Source organism: Gastrolobium bilobum, unplaced genomic scaffold, assembly GCF_033153095.1.
Source record: "Gastrolobium bilobum isolate Gb01-03AN ecotype WA unplaced genomic scaffold, APGP_CSIRO_Gbil_v1 utg27876, whole genome shotgun sequence".
Taxonomy (NCBI): domain Eukaryota; kingdom Viridiplantae; phylum Streptophyta; class Magnoliopsida; order Fabales; family Fabaceae; genus Gastrolobium; species Gastrolobium bilobum.
This window is the reverse complement of record NW_026898919.1, coordinates 17,413-33,445: the sequence shown is the minus strand read 5'-3', so window position 1 is coordinate 33,445 and position 16,033 is coordinate 17,413. Positions and strand designations below refer to the sequence as shown.

At 35.0% G+C, this 16,033-nt stretch overlaps 1 protein-coding gene and 1 pseudogene across 1 annotated transcript; both read right to left on the bottom strand.

Annotated features, from left to right (window-relative positions):
• Positions 1–458: 458 nt before the first annotated feature.
• On the bottom strand, positions 459–1,472 carry LOC133285537 (F-box/kelch-repeat protein At3g06240-like). The gene has a single exon (XM_061482777.1). It carries the CDS (start codon positions 1,470–1,472, stop codon positions 459–461), a length of 1,014 nt encoding a protein of 337 aa, XP_061338761.1.
• Positions 1,473–4,508: 3,036 nt separating this feature from the next.
• Positions 4,509–8,114, bottom strand: LOC133285536 (uncharacterized; annotated as a pseudogene).
• Between the last annotated feature and the right edge of the window lie 7,919 nt (positions 8,115–16,033).

The window sequence follows — 16,033 nt, the reverse complement described above, 5'->3', positions numbered from 1 at the left end:
AGATAACAGAGTTTCAAGTGAGTTCTAAGATCAGAGGGTTCTTATATAATTATTTTTTTTATGACAATAATACTAATTACACTATCGAGACAGCAGATATTCTTGTAATGTGCAAGTACTCTTTTCAGTTGGACTGAGCAGATATTGTTAATGCATATTGGATTTAAAGCACTTAGAGGTGAATTAACGCTTTGTAGCATTGCAGGGGAAGTGCACAGCAAAATATCTATTGTAAATGATGATAATCAGAAATCATTGAAAAAGAATAATAATATAAACAAGAAGCCTGAAAATTTGAAAACGAAAACAATATAGTATATGAAAGGACATCCTTAATCATTTAGAAGAAATAAAAGAAATAAAACAAATTTTGTAGCTGTCTTTAGAACCTAAACCTCAATATAGGAAGGAACTTCAATCTTAGTTGGCAAGTAAAACTTCAGCTTTCACTCTTCAATTCATCTTCCCATATTATTCATTGCAGCATTATAATTGTTTTCTTTGTCAAGTAAAAGAAGGCTCTCTGTGTAATCATAAGCCCAAGCATGTGTACTTGTGTTTATACGAATATCCTTCACCCCCATGCTCTTCTTAAGATCAACAAAATGGAATGACTTTCGCTGTTGCATTGTTACCACTAAAACCTCACTACTTCTATTTAGTCCCAATACTTTTATAATCCCATCCTCCAAATAAACACTATAAACCTTATTCCATGACTCTCTTTTCATCCATATGTTACATCTTTGAACAGCCCAATCAGAACCCCCAATATACTCTATAAGAGAGAGACAATCTTCAATAACAGAAACATCCAAAAATGCACATTTATTGACCTTCTCTGGCAACTCCATTCGGTTGAACTTTTCCTCCACCATATTGAAGATCAATATAAAATCAGATATTCCATATTTATCATAAGCAATCCAATGCACATTCCCATTGAAAAAGCAAGGTGTCTTCTCTGATATTTTTCTTCTTAATAACCCATGTGATGAAGAATCATCATCATCATCATCATCATCATCAATGACTCTCCAAGCACCTTCATTGAGTGAATACAACTCAACCTTTGGTATCCATGAGAAAAACTCATCACCTTTTTTTTCTTTTTGGGGAGTATCATCCCATCCCGTAGGGGGTATAGGATAAACAATCCTTAACAACTTGAAATCATTTTTCTTTGAATCAAATCCAAACCCGAGTCCTGCTTTGTATAAATTTTTGAAGGTGAAAAGTGGGGTTGGGAGTTTGAGGTGTCTATCTATCAAAGGGTTCCATAGTATGATACCATAAATGAATTCAAAGTGAGGGCTGTAGAGGCAAACGACGCCGTTTATTGCGCCCACACTTTGAAAAAGGGAAGCTGCATAATTAGGATTAGGAAGCGAGTGTTTGATATTTTCTATTCTTTGAAAGGAAGAGGAACATATGGAAAAGTTCTCATCCTCATAATATGAATAGGTGCCCATAATGACCATGGGAGGAGAGGAATTGGAGAGAGAGTGTTGAAGGTGTGAGAATGTAAAAGTGTGACTCTTTATGATTCTGTTCCATGCTTTGCACACTAACATGCATTTTCCAATGCTTCTAAGTGGTAGGCGATGAAGGATATCCTCCACTATCACATCTGGGAGATAGTCACTCATTGTAATTTGTGTTAATCTCTATGACTACGAGGAAGGGAGAGTTTAACTTTATGTTCCCTTTTTTTTTCTTGGTAGGGATATATATTTGGGGCAGATCTTTTGACACCGGTGTCAAACTTTGAAATTTGACATCAAATCCTAACCGTTGATTTCCGTCAATCAACGATTATCATTTTTTGGGAATTACACTTATTAATTAATCATTAATTCCCAATAAATGATAACCGTTGATTGGCAGAAATCAACGGTTAGGATTTGGTGTCAAATTTCAAAATTTGACACCGGTGTCAATGGATCCTATCCCTATATATATATATATATATGAGCGCGCGCTAGTGAGCTTTGTTTGCAAAAATGTAATATATAATACTTGAATCTGATTTGATTTTGTACATATCATATGTGATAATATCTTAACTTTTTAATATATTTAAATTCGAATGTATTTGATAATATAAAATATTTGGTTATCGAATTGCAATTCAAATATATCTCAATGGCTGTTTTTTTAGTAGTTGATGATGAATCTTTTCGAATCATTAGATTTAAAAATATAACAAGAAAATAATTTTTAAATATTATATAAATCATTATCCTTTATCTGAATCTAAATAAATAACAATAAATAAATGAGATAGAAAGAATAGGATTATTTTTAAAAGTAGATTTAATTTGTATCTAAATAAAAATATATAATAAATAAGGCATGAAGAATAAAATTAAATAAAAAAATTATATTGATATATAATAAAATACGTTTTTATTTTTAATCAATCTTAAATATATTTGAAATATACAACAAGTCATAAATAAGATAGGAAGAATAGATTTAGAATTTAAAAAATTGAATTGAAAGTATATTTATCCATTATAAAATTGATTTTATATTTTAGTCAATCTCAAACAAATTTGATGTTTATCTAATTATAAATATGATTTAATATTTCTTGTGTTATATAGGAAATAAAATTATCTAATTGCAATTCAAATCTTAAAAAGATTGGGCTTTTTTTTTTTAATACTGAATGAAATCGTATCATAAGATTTGAATTCAAATCTGATTTAATGTTGTACCGTATCATATTTTAAACTTTTTAATATATTTCAATCAAACGTATTTAATATAAAATGTATATCAAAAAGAAAGAAACCTATATTCGAATCTCTTAGACTCTTAGATGTGTTTGGTACAAGTATTTCAAAAGGATTACTGGTAAACCTTCTTTGGTAAACACAATTATCATGTTTGGTAGAAGGAACAAAAAACAGTTCTCGGATATCCAAGGATTACCGGTAATTTGATTTATAAAGAAAAGTCACTATTCAGATTACCAAAAATAATATGGTAAATCAGAATACCAAGTAAAGGGAAAGCACAACAATAATTTTTGAGACAAAAATACTCCAACACACATAAAAATCTAGACCCAATCTATCAATTACAAAAGTTAAAAATAATTTAGAGTTATTTTTGTAAATTAATCTCATATTCCAAGTCATATTTCGTTCTAAACCAAACATGGAATCAGTAATCTTTACCCAATATTCCCGGTAATATTTTGGCAAACCAAACACCTTTTTTTTGTAAAATTCCAAGTAAACTCAATTTCTATTATATTCCCATTAATCGTGATTCCCGGATACCAAAAAATTTCTCTAGTACCAAACACACTCTTAGTTGTGGGTTAACGCTTTGTAACAATGCAGGGGAATAAGTGCATGCTGTAACGCCTGGCAACTTGCAAGGATTAACGACTGTCCCTACACACTAACACGAGACTTTTCAGCATGCTTTGTCCTCACTCGCACACTTCCCGGGAAAACTTCCCAGGAGGTCACCCATCCCAGAATTGTCCCAAGTCAAGCACGCTTAACTATGGAGTTCTTCCGTTCCGGGCTACCGAAAAGTAGATGCATCTTGTTAGTATAGGTAGTACCAATTAATTCTAGTCATTCCCAACTGTACCGTCCCATACCAACACAGTCTCTGGAATCCCTCTCTTTCGGGTGTTGATTCGATTCATTCATGTACCCCCGTCCCTAGAAGCCTGTCAGGAGCCGCTCCTTGTCCATTCCCTTTCGCACCGGCGATCACTCCCCGTCCTCGTCAGCGCCCGGGATGTTACATGCCCACCAGCTTCCGCCTGGTTCGTCCTCGAACCACACCGTACTGGATGAGAGGCCCTGCTCTGATACCACTTGTAACGCCTGACAACTTGCAAGGATTAACGACTGTCCCTACACACTAACACGAGACTTTTCAGCATGCTTTGTCCTCACTCGCACACTTCCCGGGAAAACTTCCCAGGAGGTCACCCATCCCAGAATTGCCCCAAGTCAAGCACACTTAACTATGGAGTTCTTCCGTTCCGGGCTACCGAAAAGTAGATGCATCTTGTTAGTATAGGTAGTACCAATTAATTCTTATAAGTCATTCCCAACTGTACCGTCCCATACCAGCACAGTCTCTGGAAACCTTCTCTTTCGGGTGTTGATTCGATTCATTCATGTACCCCCGTCCCTAGAAGCCTGTCAGGAGCCGCTCCTTGTCCATGCCCTTTCGCACCGGCGATCACTCCCCGCCCTCGTCAGCGCCCGAGATGTTACACATGCGCAACAACAAAATACATATTGTAAATGAACATTTTTCAGTACTCATGATAATTAGTGATCATTGAAAAAGAGTAAAGAATAAAGATACTGTAAACAAATCTTCCAAAAAAAAAATAACAATAATAATGTAAACAAGAGGCCTGCAAATTGGATATTCAATCCAAAAAATATAGTAATAAAGGACATCCTTAATCATTTAGAAGAAATAAAACAAAATTTGTAGTAGCTGTCATTAGAACCTAAACCTCAATAGCAAGGCACTTCAATCTTATTTCTAAAGTTTACAGTTTTGTTGAGCCTGAAATTTTCAGATTATATGACATCAGAGATCAAATGCTGCCTAAACATGGCTATGAAAGCTTCCACTCTTTCATTCAACTCCTCCTTGGATAACAGTGGTACCTATTTCTCCTCCTCCTCTTCCTCATCATCTTCTATCTCATTCTGAACATGGACATGAGTACTAGTCCAACATTGTTTTTTGCAGCATTCAATTTCTTGAGAACACCCACATGGTTTACTCCTCTTTCTTATCATTTTTTACTTCTTCAACATTGTTTTCACTTTTTGAATTTTGATCCCAATAACCTGGCCTCATAGACATGAATAGAATGGCTAATAGAATGACATTGAGGACTAGGAACACCCAAGCATGCCATTACTCAACTAGAAAGTACTTTGGACACACCATTAGAAGAAATGTACCTGTTGTTAACACAATAGTGTGTATACTATCCTTGTTGTGCTCTTCCTCCTTGATTACTCTCTCACATTCCCTCCTCTTCACTAAGGGTGTGCATGGAAAGGTTCATAACCAGTTTTGACAAAAATCAAACCAAACCGATTTTAAACGATTTGATTTTAAAATCGAACTGATTTTCTTTTTTAAAACCGGTTTTTTAAAATGTCCAAACCGATTTGAAACTGGTTCCAAAATCGATTTATGGTTCATAACTAGTTTTGATTAAAACTTCTTTTGAATCAATTTTAATTCAAAATCATTTTTATACTTACACACCATTTCATAAACTCTAATAAAACTCCATGCGTTGAGAGACAGTTGTGAGGGAGCTACCTGAATATGCTCCAGTAATTTATAGACAAAGGGAGAGAAGGGGAGACACACTCTGTAAGAACCTGCACCGTTAATTAAGGAATTTAATTAAATAATTATGAGGTAAATGAGATAATTCCATAATTGACCCTAATAATTATGAGAAGGCTTGAATAATTATAGAAAGTAAATAATAATGCTGAAAGTCATTTTTCTGACGAAAAGTGTAGATATTGGTTCTGCTCCACGGTATAAGTGTGTACCGATGAAGTATCCCGGAAAATAATACGTGCATGAATATTCTTAGAATAATATATAGGACTGTGATTTCAAGTTTGAAGTTAAAATAATGAGAACTGGTGCCAGAACTGATACTGGCTATTTAAAAGCGCGTACCGAAAAGGTGCTGCGAAAAATAAAATAAAAATATGACAAATCTTAGAAAAATGAGTAGGTTCAGAATCCTAAGTTTGAGATTAAAATGCTAATCGTAGCTATTAGCGCTAATACAGCGCGATTAAAATTAATGAGGCTATATAAGGCGTTGGCACAGATTTTTAGGTCATTTCTCTTATGCCTACGTGAAGTTTCTGAGAACTTGGCTGCTGCCACCCTTTCCATTGTTCTCCATGCATGAGAAAACACCAAGTCACCTCTTTTCTTTGATTTCTTCATCTCTAATCAAGTAAACACTTGGGTGTGAGTATTGGAGAGTGAGAAAAGTGTCATCTTCTGAGTTGTGGGGGTTGTGTGTGTGTTGGGAAGGAGTTGTTTCTGAGTTGTGTGGTGTGGGAGTGTTTCCTTTGGTTGTTGGATCTCCTAGAAGCAAACTTTGTGAAGAAAGGACCTTGCTTGAGTGGTATTTTCGTGTACCCTTGGAGCCAGCACCTTGGAGCTGACTTGTGAGCTCCAAGAGCACCTTTGATTTACTGTTTTGAACCTTGGGTAAGTGTCACCACCTTTGATCATGATTTTCTTAGTTAAGAGTTGAGTCTTGGCATGTTAATGAGTTAAACAAGTAACCAACCTGAACATGAACGTAAAAGGGTATAAAAATGCATGCTTGGACGTTTTAACGGATTAAAAACCGAACCTTTGGAGTGATATCTCGCGAAATGCAGAAACTGCATTTCTGTCGGGAAATATCCGGATATGGGATCTTGTGATATCCGAATATGGATATCCGGATATGAGATATCCGGATATGGTCCCGACATATATCCGGATATTCCAGGAATTTCAGAACAGTAACGGTATTGTTCATACAGAATGTCACTTTGGGTTTGTGGACCCATGATTGGTTAATGTGGACTTCTGTAATAATTAATCTAAGTTAGAATCTAAGTGATTAAGGGCTTAAGGCTTTGTGAGAAGCCTAAAGACATGAAACATAAAGGAAAGGCGTTGTCTTTATATCTTATGCTTGTAGAGTATGAATATTGATTTGATTGTTGGTCCAAACAGATTGTGATTAGGCTGTGTGTGGACTTTGAGCTTGGTTGGACTCTTGGCTTGGATAGGTAGCTTGCAAGGTAAGCTTTCGTGTCCTCGGTTTAGCCATTGTGTGGTTCCACCATACCCCATGGGGGATGGTTTATATGCATGATGTGTTACATGCTTTGATATTTGAAATGTTGTTGAGCTTCATGTGCAATTGCTTATAATATGTATTTGTTGTTCCGTCTAAACGGTAAGCCTGAGTATGTGGTGTCATACAAGATGGTGATTTCGTGGGTGGGTGCAAGTGGCGTCTTGCACTAATGTGGGTAATAGACGTATATAAATCCTGCATTTCTCTGGCCAGTAGAATAGTATTGACACACATGATATGATTATCTGTTGCATTGCACTGATTTGGAACTTATACTAATTACCTGTTTTAGAACTTATATTGCACATGTAAGTGAGCTTCGGGTGGAAAAATCCTTGAGGATCCCTTGCCTTACTGAAATTTCTGTTTAGAGATCTCACCCCACATTTGGGGCGCTTATTTCAGGTTCAGGTAACCCAGGGGTTGAGACCTCTAGCGGCAGGATGTCGGAGCTTAGTTGATTGATATATGTTGTATGCTGACATGACTGGTTATTGGATGCTGTTTATGTTTATTGTACTTTTGATGATTTATGAGTTGAGACTTTGTGGGCTTTGTTGCCTTATTTGGTGAGCATGGGGTTTGTCCATGCCACATTGATGTTAGTATCTTTATAGTTGAGTTGTATAACTATCAGGATGTTGTCCGGTCTACATGTTGTAGTTCCGTGACTAGAGACACATTTATATATATATATTATTGAGGTATTTTTAGTTAGATGTTTTATTGCAATTTACATATAGGCGGTGTTGAAAATGATTAAGTAATCAAGTTGGTAATTGATATTAACGTCATAATTGAAAAGAAAAAGTTATTCCGCATTTTTAATCAAGCGTAGCTTAATACGATGACATGTTAACAAACCGGGTATACGCAGGGTGTTACACACTCCAAGGTTTAGGAAATAATACGCATACATCATCAGGAAATGCTTGGGCAAGTTGTTGGCACGTGATAAGCACACAGGCTCATTCAAGGAAACCACTGATAATTCCCATATATCATCTTTCACTTTGTTCTGTGTCAGATAGATAGCGGTTTACAGTTCCTTAAGTTCCCTTGGAGAACTATAGTAAGAAATAGTGTCTCATATGATGTCAGACACCCATTTCAGACTTTCAGCATCGCGAATACCTGATGTACTTGCTCCTGCAGCCTCCGAGTCTTGACATTGCTTTTTCTTCTCAGCCGCACTGCCCTTAGCCATGATTTCTTTGATCTTCGACGATATAAGATCTATATCAGAAGATGAGGCATTAGTAGAGTTGGAAGAAGAAGTGGAAGAACTAAAAATGAGGGGTTAAGTTTTTCTTCAAATTTGCGTTTCTTATATGGATATCCTGCGGGGTAGACAACATTTAGTGGAAGAGGACTTGGGCTTTTTTCTTCAACTGGCTCATTACGCACAATGGGAGAAGGAGGGTCGCGCGTTGAATTTGATGAACTTAAATTAAAAGAACATCTGGAATCTAGCGTGTTCACATTTACAGGATCATAAAAATTCTGGGAAGGGGCAGGACTGGAATCACTCGATATACAAATAGGGTTCACAACTTTATTCTGCGCATATACTTTAAACATTGGAAGAGGGGATGAACTTTGTTGAGACAAAGTCTTGGACATCCCGCGTCTAGAATTTCGGGATGAGGATCCTTTCTCATATCCTCAAAGCGTGGGAGGGAAACTTCTCTCAAGTTTTTCTTTCTCCCAGGGTGAAATACTCTTTCCTGTCAACCACCATTCTCCAATACCTAGAGACCTAGACCTAGAGAAAGACCTTGATGGAGGGCTGGTAGAGTCAGACCTCTCGGCCATTCTGATAAAGTTCACAAATTGGTGATTATCAGACATACCAAAGCACAAGAAGCATAGATTGATTGCAAGACGCATAAAAAATCCGACGAAACAGAAGAGATGAAGAACGATTGAATAAATTTTATGCAGAGAAGGAAAAAGGATATACCTGAGCTTTATACTTCCTGTGGAAAGCAGGACGTGTCACCAAGGAAAAATTGACGTCAGAATATTGGAGACTAACACTTAGCAGCAGAGATGAATATCCTCGAGTGTTTTTCCCTCCACTTAGCAACTCAGTACAAATACGAAAAGTCATCGAAGGAGAAGTTAAAAAGATTAAAGTTTAAAACACCCCATGTTTGCTGTTAAGACACCCCTTTAATTGCGGTAGCATTTAATGCCTCTGACAGTTAAGGTCTAATTAACCATTTTTAGCGGCAGAGTAATGATGGTGTTTTTTATTAACATGCGAGATATGATCAGAAGCGCAAAAAATCAATAAAAGATTAGCGCGCAATAAAAAATCTAAAGTATCTCACATCTTTTCTTATCAAAATATAAAAGATATGAGTTAGGGGGAAACTAATCTAGATAAACTACAATAGGCCCACAAAGGGTTAAAGCCCGGAATAGGCTCAAGAACACACAGGTTCCATGGAATAAGTCGCCATCACGCATAAGGGTCTGAAGGCGCAATGGCCTTATTGTGCTTAACCGCCTTATATAACTTAAAAGCTAAAGAAGGATACTATAACAAACTAAGATCCAGCGCGCTATAAGCCAATAAAAAAAGACAGCACCAGCTTGCCACCTGTAACACCCCGTGTATACCCGGTCTGTTAACATATCATCGTATTAATCTGCGCTTAATTAAAAATGCGGAATATCTTTTTCTTTTCAATTATGACGTCATTATACTTAGCCAAGTTGATTACTTAATTAATTTCATAAAATACATCGCCTGTATGTAATGCAAATAGACATCTAACTGAAATACCTGATAATATAGATAAAGTGAGTATCTAAGTCACGACATTACAACACGTAATCCAGACAATATCCTGATACATCATTACAACTCCAAATAAAACAAGACATAAACAAGTCTAAGTGGCATGGACAATTCCCATGCTCACCGAATCAACAGCATAACCAACAGAGTCTCAGCATATAAATCCATAAACTGAAGCTAAAAGCATAAGACAGTAAACAGGATCCAACATCCAATCATAACAGCATATCAGCATAAGCAGCATAAACATGCAACATCTATCAACTAAGCTCTGGCCTCCTGCCATTAGAGGTCTCAACCCCCGCATTACCTGAACCTGAAATAAGCATTCCCCAAACGTGGTGAGATCTCTAAACCAGAAATCTCAGTAAGACAAGGGGTCCTCAAGGATCTTCCACCCCAAGCTCACTTACATGTGCAATATAAGTTCTAAAAGCAGTAATTCAATATAAGTTCTCAAAACTCAATGCAGTGCAACAGATATTCATGCCATGTGTGTCAATACTATTCTACTGGCCAGAGAAATGCAGGAATACGTCTATTACCTACAGATAGTACAAGGAACACCGGTTGCACCTCACCCACAGTCTCACTATATCGTATGTACTACATACTCAGGCTTACCGTATAGGTGGAACACCACATGCATATCATAAAGGCACTAGCATATACAACTCAACAGCATTTCCAAAACATCAAAAGCATGTAACACAGTATGCATATAACCATACCCCCATGGGACATGGTGGAACCACAACATGGCTAAACCGAGGACACGAAAGCTTACCTTGCAAGCTAACTATCCAAGCCAAGAGTCCACACTAGCTCAAAGCCCGCAAGCAGTATAATCACAATCTGTTTATATAGTAAGTAATCATCAATAACCATCTATCAAGGTTACATTAAGTGATTAAGGCTTTCCATCTCATTTTAAGTCATTTTATGCATTTTCTGCAGGAGGTATTCGAATACTCCTCGATGAGTATTCGAATACTCCCTGTCTCTAGAAAGTATTCGATTACTTTCATTAAAGTATTCGAATACTATCAAGTATCCGAATACTTTCCCCCCAGTATCCGAATACCCAAGTATCTGAATACTAAACCTTACTGTATTCGAATACTTCTTCAAAGGTATCTGAATACTTTTCTTCCCAGAAAAGTATCCCAATACTCCTGCAAGGAGTATTCGACTACCATGAACAAGTATTCGAATACTACACGAAAAGTATTTGAATACTTCTTCAACATAATGCAGAAATTCGAGCCAACTTCTGCATAACCTCAAATTTAAAGGTCCAAAAGCGATTAGGAGTCCTATGACTCCCTAAACAGATAACCACCAACATGTTATGAACCCAAAAACACATTTCTTTACTCAAATGGTTAAAGTTCCTCTTTTTAATTGATTAAACAAGATTTAGGCCTCAAAATGACACTTAGGTGATCATGGCTCACCTCAAGAGCTCTAAACTCCGAAAATGAAGCAGAAAGGAAGCCTCCAATGCAACCCCAAGGTTCTGACTTCACAAGGCTACGAAAATACACTTCGAGCTTGTCCCTTTGTGCCAAAAGGTGGCTTCTTGAAGCTCAAGAAGCCAAGAACAAGGCCACACAACCCAAGCTCAGAACAAACAGCCCCAAAAACGTCCCACAATCAGCAAGCATCAACTCAAAATGCTCCACCACCCCCTCACAATGCTCACAAGCTTAGTGTTTACAACTCTCAAGAAGAAGACTCACAACAAAGATGGCTTCTTGGTCCCTTTTCATGAGCAAAGGTCAAGACTTTCAAGAGAAGAAGAGAAGGCTGGAGAGAAATCAGCAAAAAGACTCACATAGAGGCTGAGTATGGCCTAGGGTTTTGTGTCCTTAGGCTTATATAGGTCCACTTAACACTAACCACACTGTATTAGCATTAATAGCTACGCTTAGCATTTTAATCCCAAACTTAGGATTCTTAACCTACTCAATTTTACAAGATTTATCATATTTTTATTTAATTTTTCGGAGTACCTTTCTGGTACGCGCTTTCCATAGCCAGTACCAGTTTCTGGCACCAGTTCTCATTATTTTAACTTGAAACTCGTTTTACAAGTCCTAAATATTATTCTAGGAATTATCATGCACTTATTATAATTTTCCGGGATACTTTTTTGGTATGCATTTATACTGACTAGCAGAACCGGTATCTGCACTTTTTCTCCGAAAAGTGACTTTCAACATTCTTAAACACTTATCATACTTATTTAAGCCTCAATATAATTATAAGGGTCAATTATGGAATTATTTCCTAATTCTCATATATAATTAATTAATTTCCTTAATTAACGGTGCAGGTTCTTACACCACCACTCTAAGAAAGCAGTCCAACATATAGGTGTATAGCCAGAAAGCACCAACTGAGACAGATAAGTATGCAGTCCATGGACAGCCAATCAGAAGATATGCTGCCTACCGAAATGCGGCATAAGGCTTGCCATATAAACAAAGGGTATACACCCAAGTATGATAATTTAATTCCAATAAGAATATAATATTAGCCTTAGATTGATACTGACTTGAGCATCGGAGTGTCATTGCAAGTACCCCCCAATCAGATTCATTGTGCCAAGGAAACTTAACATCTATCAACCACAAAGCAGACATCACCAGCCTATGAAGCACTTCACCCAACCCAAAGTCTTCACTCTTTAACTGTGTGTGATTTGACCCAGTCCATATTAGCCAGCCCATATCGTACTGGACATATCAGGTACCAACTTGAAGATGTGTCAAGGATGAAGAAGAAAAGAACAGGTAAACTCAACATTGGGTCTGGATCAGGTAAATATATATTGAGCCTTGTAACCTTGACGCGATGCAAGTGGCAGCGCTCCCGTACTCGTAGAAGTTTAGTGTTGTTATCTCTGATGCACGAACACATACTTCCTTAAAAAAATGCATATTAGACATGTGTCGGATACTGACATATTCTGATACGTGTTCGACATGTTGTTAATATTTTTGAACATGCGGTCAATCCTTCGACACACGATTAATATTTTCCGGCACTTTTTTTTAAGATTCAAATTTTATTTTATTTTATCTTTTTAACTAAATATGAAAAATTAATTTATAAATTAAATATTTTATGTTATGAAATTTGACATAAAAAATTAACAAGGCATGAAAAATTATTTTTTCTTTATATTTATCTTATGAAATTTGAATATTTGATTAGTTATATGGCTTATTATGAATTGCTATATGTATTAAATGTAAATTATATTATATATATATATATATATTAATAATATTATTTAATATGAAACGTATTCTAACATGTTAAATTTTTATAATTAATGTGTCAGCATATCATGGCTCGTATGGGTGTCGATGCAACATAGATTGTTATACGCCTTTAGTTACTTTACAATTTTCTTCTGTTTAGCAGTCTAAGGTCGGTCCCAGTATTAGCAGTTGCGGCCTAGGATTTTATAAACTAATTTATATTTTATTTTAAACGAGTGTATTGTAACGAAATATTATATGACCAATTTTGGCGGCAGACAAGGCATTGAATGTCCCACTGCCCATCACATTGGTATCCAAAAAGAAATCAGTTGTTTTGAATTGCTTTTTATGTTGGAATTGGTCGTCTGATCTAAAATTCAAAATTTGAAATGGTTTAAAATTTTAATTTAAATATGGATGGAGGGAAAAGAATTTCATTTAAAAATCGAATTTTAATCTTTAAATCGAATAATTAAACGACCATTTGTGGTGGCAGACAAGGCACTGAATGTCCCACTGCCCATCACATTGGTATCCAAAAAGAAATCAGTTGTTTTAATTGCTTTTTATGTTGGAATTGGTCATCTTCTCTAAAATTTGAAATTTGAAATGGTTTAAATTTTTGAATTTAAATATGGATGGTGGGAAAAGAATTTCTTTTAAAAATCAAATTTTAATTTTAAATCGAATAATTAAATGACTATTTGTGGTGGCAGACAAGGCATTGAATGTCCCACTGCCCATCACATTGGTATCCAAAAAGAAATAGGCTGTTTTAATTGCTTTTTATTTTGGAATTGGTCGTCTGATCTAAAATTCGAAATAAGAAATGGTTTAAAATTTTGAATTTAAATATGGATGGTGGGAAAAGAATTTCTTTTAAAATCGAATTTTAATTTTTAAATCGAATAATTAAATGACCATTTGTGGTGGCAGACAAGGCATTGAATGTCCCACTGCCTATCACACTGGTATCCAAAAAAATATCAGATGTTTTAATTGCTTTTTATGTTGGAATTGGCCTTCTTATCTAAAATTCGAAATGGTTTAAAATTTTGAATTTAAATATGAATGGTGGGAAAAGAATTTCTTTTAAAAATCGAATTTTAATTTTAAAACAAATAATTAAATGACCATTTGTGGTGGCAGACAAGGCATTGAATGGCCCACTGCCCATCACATTGGTATCCAAAAAGAAATCAGCTATTTTAATTGCTTTTTATGTTGGAATTGGTCATCTGATCTAAAATTCAAAATTTGAAATGGTTTAAAATTTTGAATTTAAATATGGATGGTGGGAAAAGAATTTCTTTTAAAATCAAATTTTAATTTTAAATCGAATAATTAAATGACCATTTGTGGTGGCAGACAAGGCATTGAATTTCCCACTGCCCATCACATTGGTATCCAAAAAGAAATCAGCTGTTTTAAATGCTTATTATGTTGGAATTGGTCGTCTGATCTAAAATTCAAAATTTGAAATAGTTTAAAATTTTGAATTTAAATATGGATGGTGGGAAAATAATTTCTTTTAAAAATCGAATTTTAATCTTTAAATAGAATAATTATATGACCATTTGTGGTGGCAGACAAGGCATTGAATGTCCCACTGCCCATCACATTGGTATCCAAAAAGAAATCAGTTGTTTTGAATTGCTTTTTATGTTGGAATTGGTCGTCTGATCTAAAATTCAAAATTTGAAATGGTTTAAAATTTTAATTTATATATGGATGGAGGGAAAAGAATTTCATTTAAAAATCGAATTTTAATCTTTAAATCGAATAATTAAACGACCATTTGTAGTGGCAGACAAGGCACTGAATGTCCCACTGCCCATCACATTGGTATCCAAAAAGAAATCAGTTGTTTTAATTGCTTTTTATGTTGGAATTGGTCATCTTCTCTAAAATTCGAAATTTGAAATGGATTAAAATTTTGAATTTAAATATGGATGGTGGGAAAAGAATTTCTTTTAAAAATCAAATTTTAATTTTAAATCGAATAATTAAATGACTATTTGTGGTGGCAGACAAGGCATTGAATGTCCCACTGCCCATCACATTGGTATCCAAAAAGAAATAGGCTGTTTTAATTGCTTTTTATTTTGGAATTGGTCGTCTGATCTAAAATTCGAAATTAGAAATGGTTTAAAATTTTGAATTTAAATATGGATGGTGGGAAAAGAATTTCTTTTAAAATCGAATTTTAATTTTTAAATCGAATAATTAAATGACCATTTGTGGTGGCAGACAAGGCATTGAATGTCCCACTGCCCATCACACTGGTATCCAAAAAAATATCAGATGTTTTAATTGCTTTTTATGTTGGAATTGGCCTTCTTATCTAAAATTCGAAATGGTTTAAAATTTTGAATTTAAATATGAATGGTGGGAAAAGAATTTCTTTTAAAAATCGAATTTTAATTTTAAAACAAATAATTAAATGACCATTTGTGGTGGCAGACAAGGCATTGAATGGCCCACTGCCCATCACATTGGTATCCAAAAAGAAATCAGCTATTTTAATTGCTTTTTATGTTGGAATTGGTCATCTGATCTAAAATTCAAAATTTGAAATGGTTTAAAATTTTGAATTTAAATATGGATGGTGGGAAAAGAATTTCTTTTAAAATCAAATTTTAATTTTAAATCGAATAATTAAATGACCATTTGTGGTGGCAGACAAGGCATTGAATTTCCCACTGCCCATCACATTGGTATCCAAAAAGAAATCAGCTGTTTTAAATGCTTATTATGTTGGAATTGGTCGTCTGATCTAAAATTCAAAATTTGAAATAGTTTAAAATTTTGAATTTAAATATGGATGGTGGGAAAATAATTTCTTTTAAAAATCGAATTTTAATCTTTAAATAGAATAATTATATGACCATTTGTGGTGGCAGACAAGGTATTGAATTTTCCACTGCCCATGACAGTGGTATCCAAAATGAAATCAGCTATTTTAATTGTTTTTAATGTTAGAATTGGTCATCTTATCTAAAATTCGAAATTTGAAATGGTTTAAAATTTTGAATTTAAATA

What these genes read in the sequence shown, in the direction of transcription:
- LOC133285537 (XM_061482777.1), bottom strand. Translation starts at nt 1,472, where the DNA reads ATGGGCACCTATTCATATTATGAGGATGAGAACTTTTCCATATGTTCC.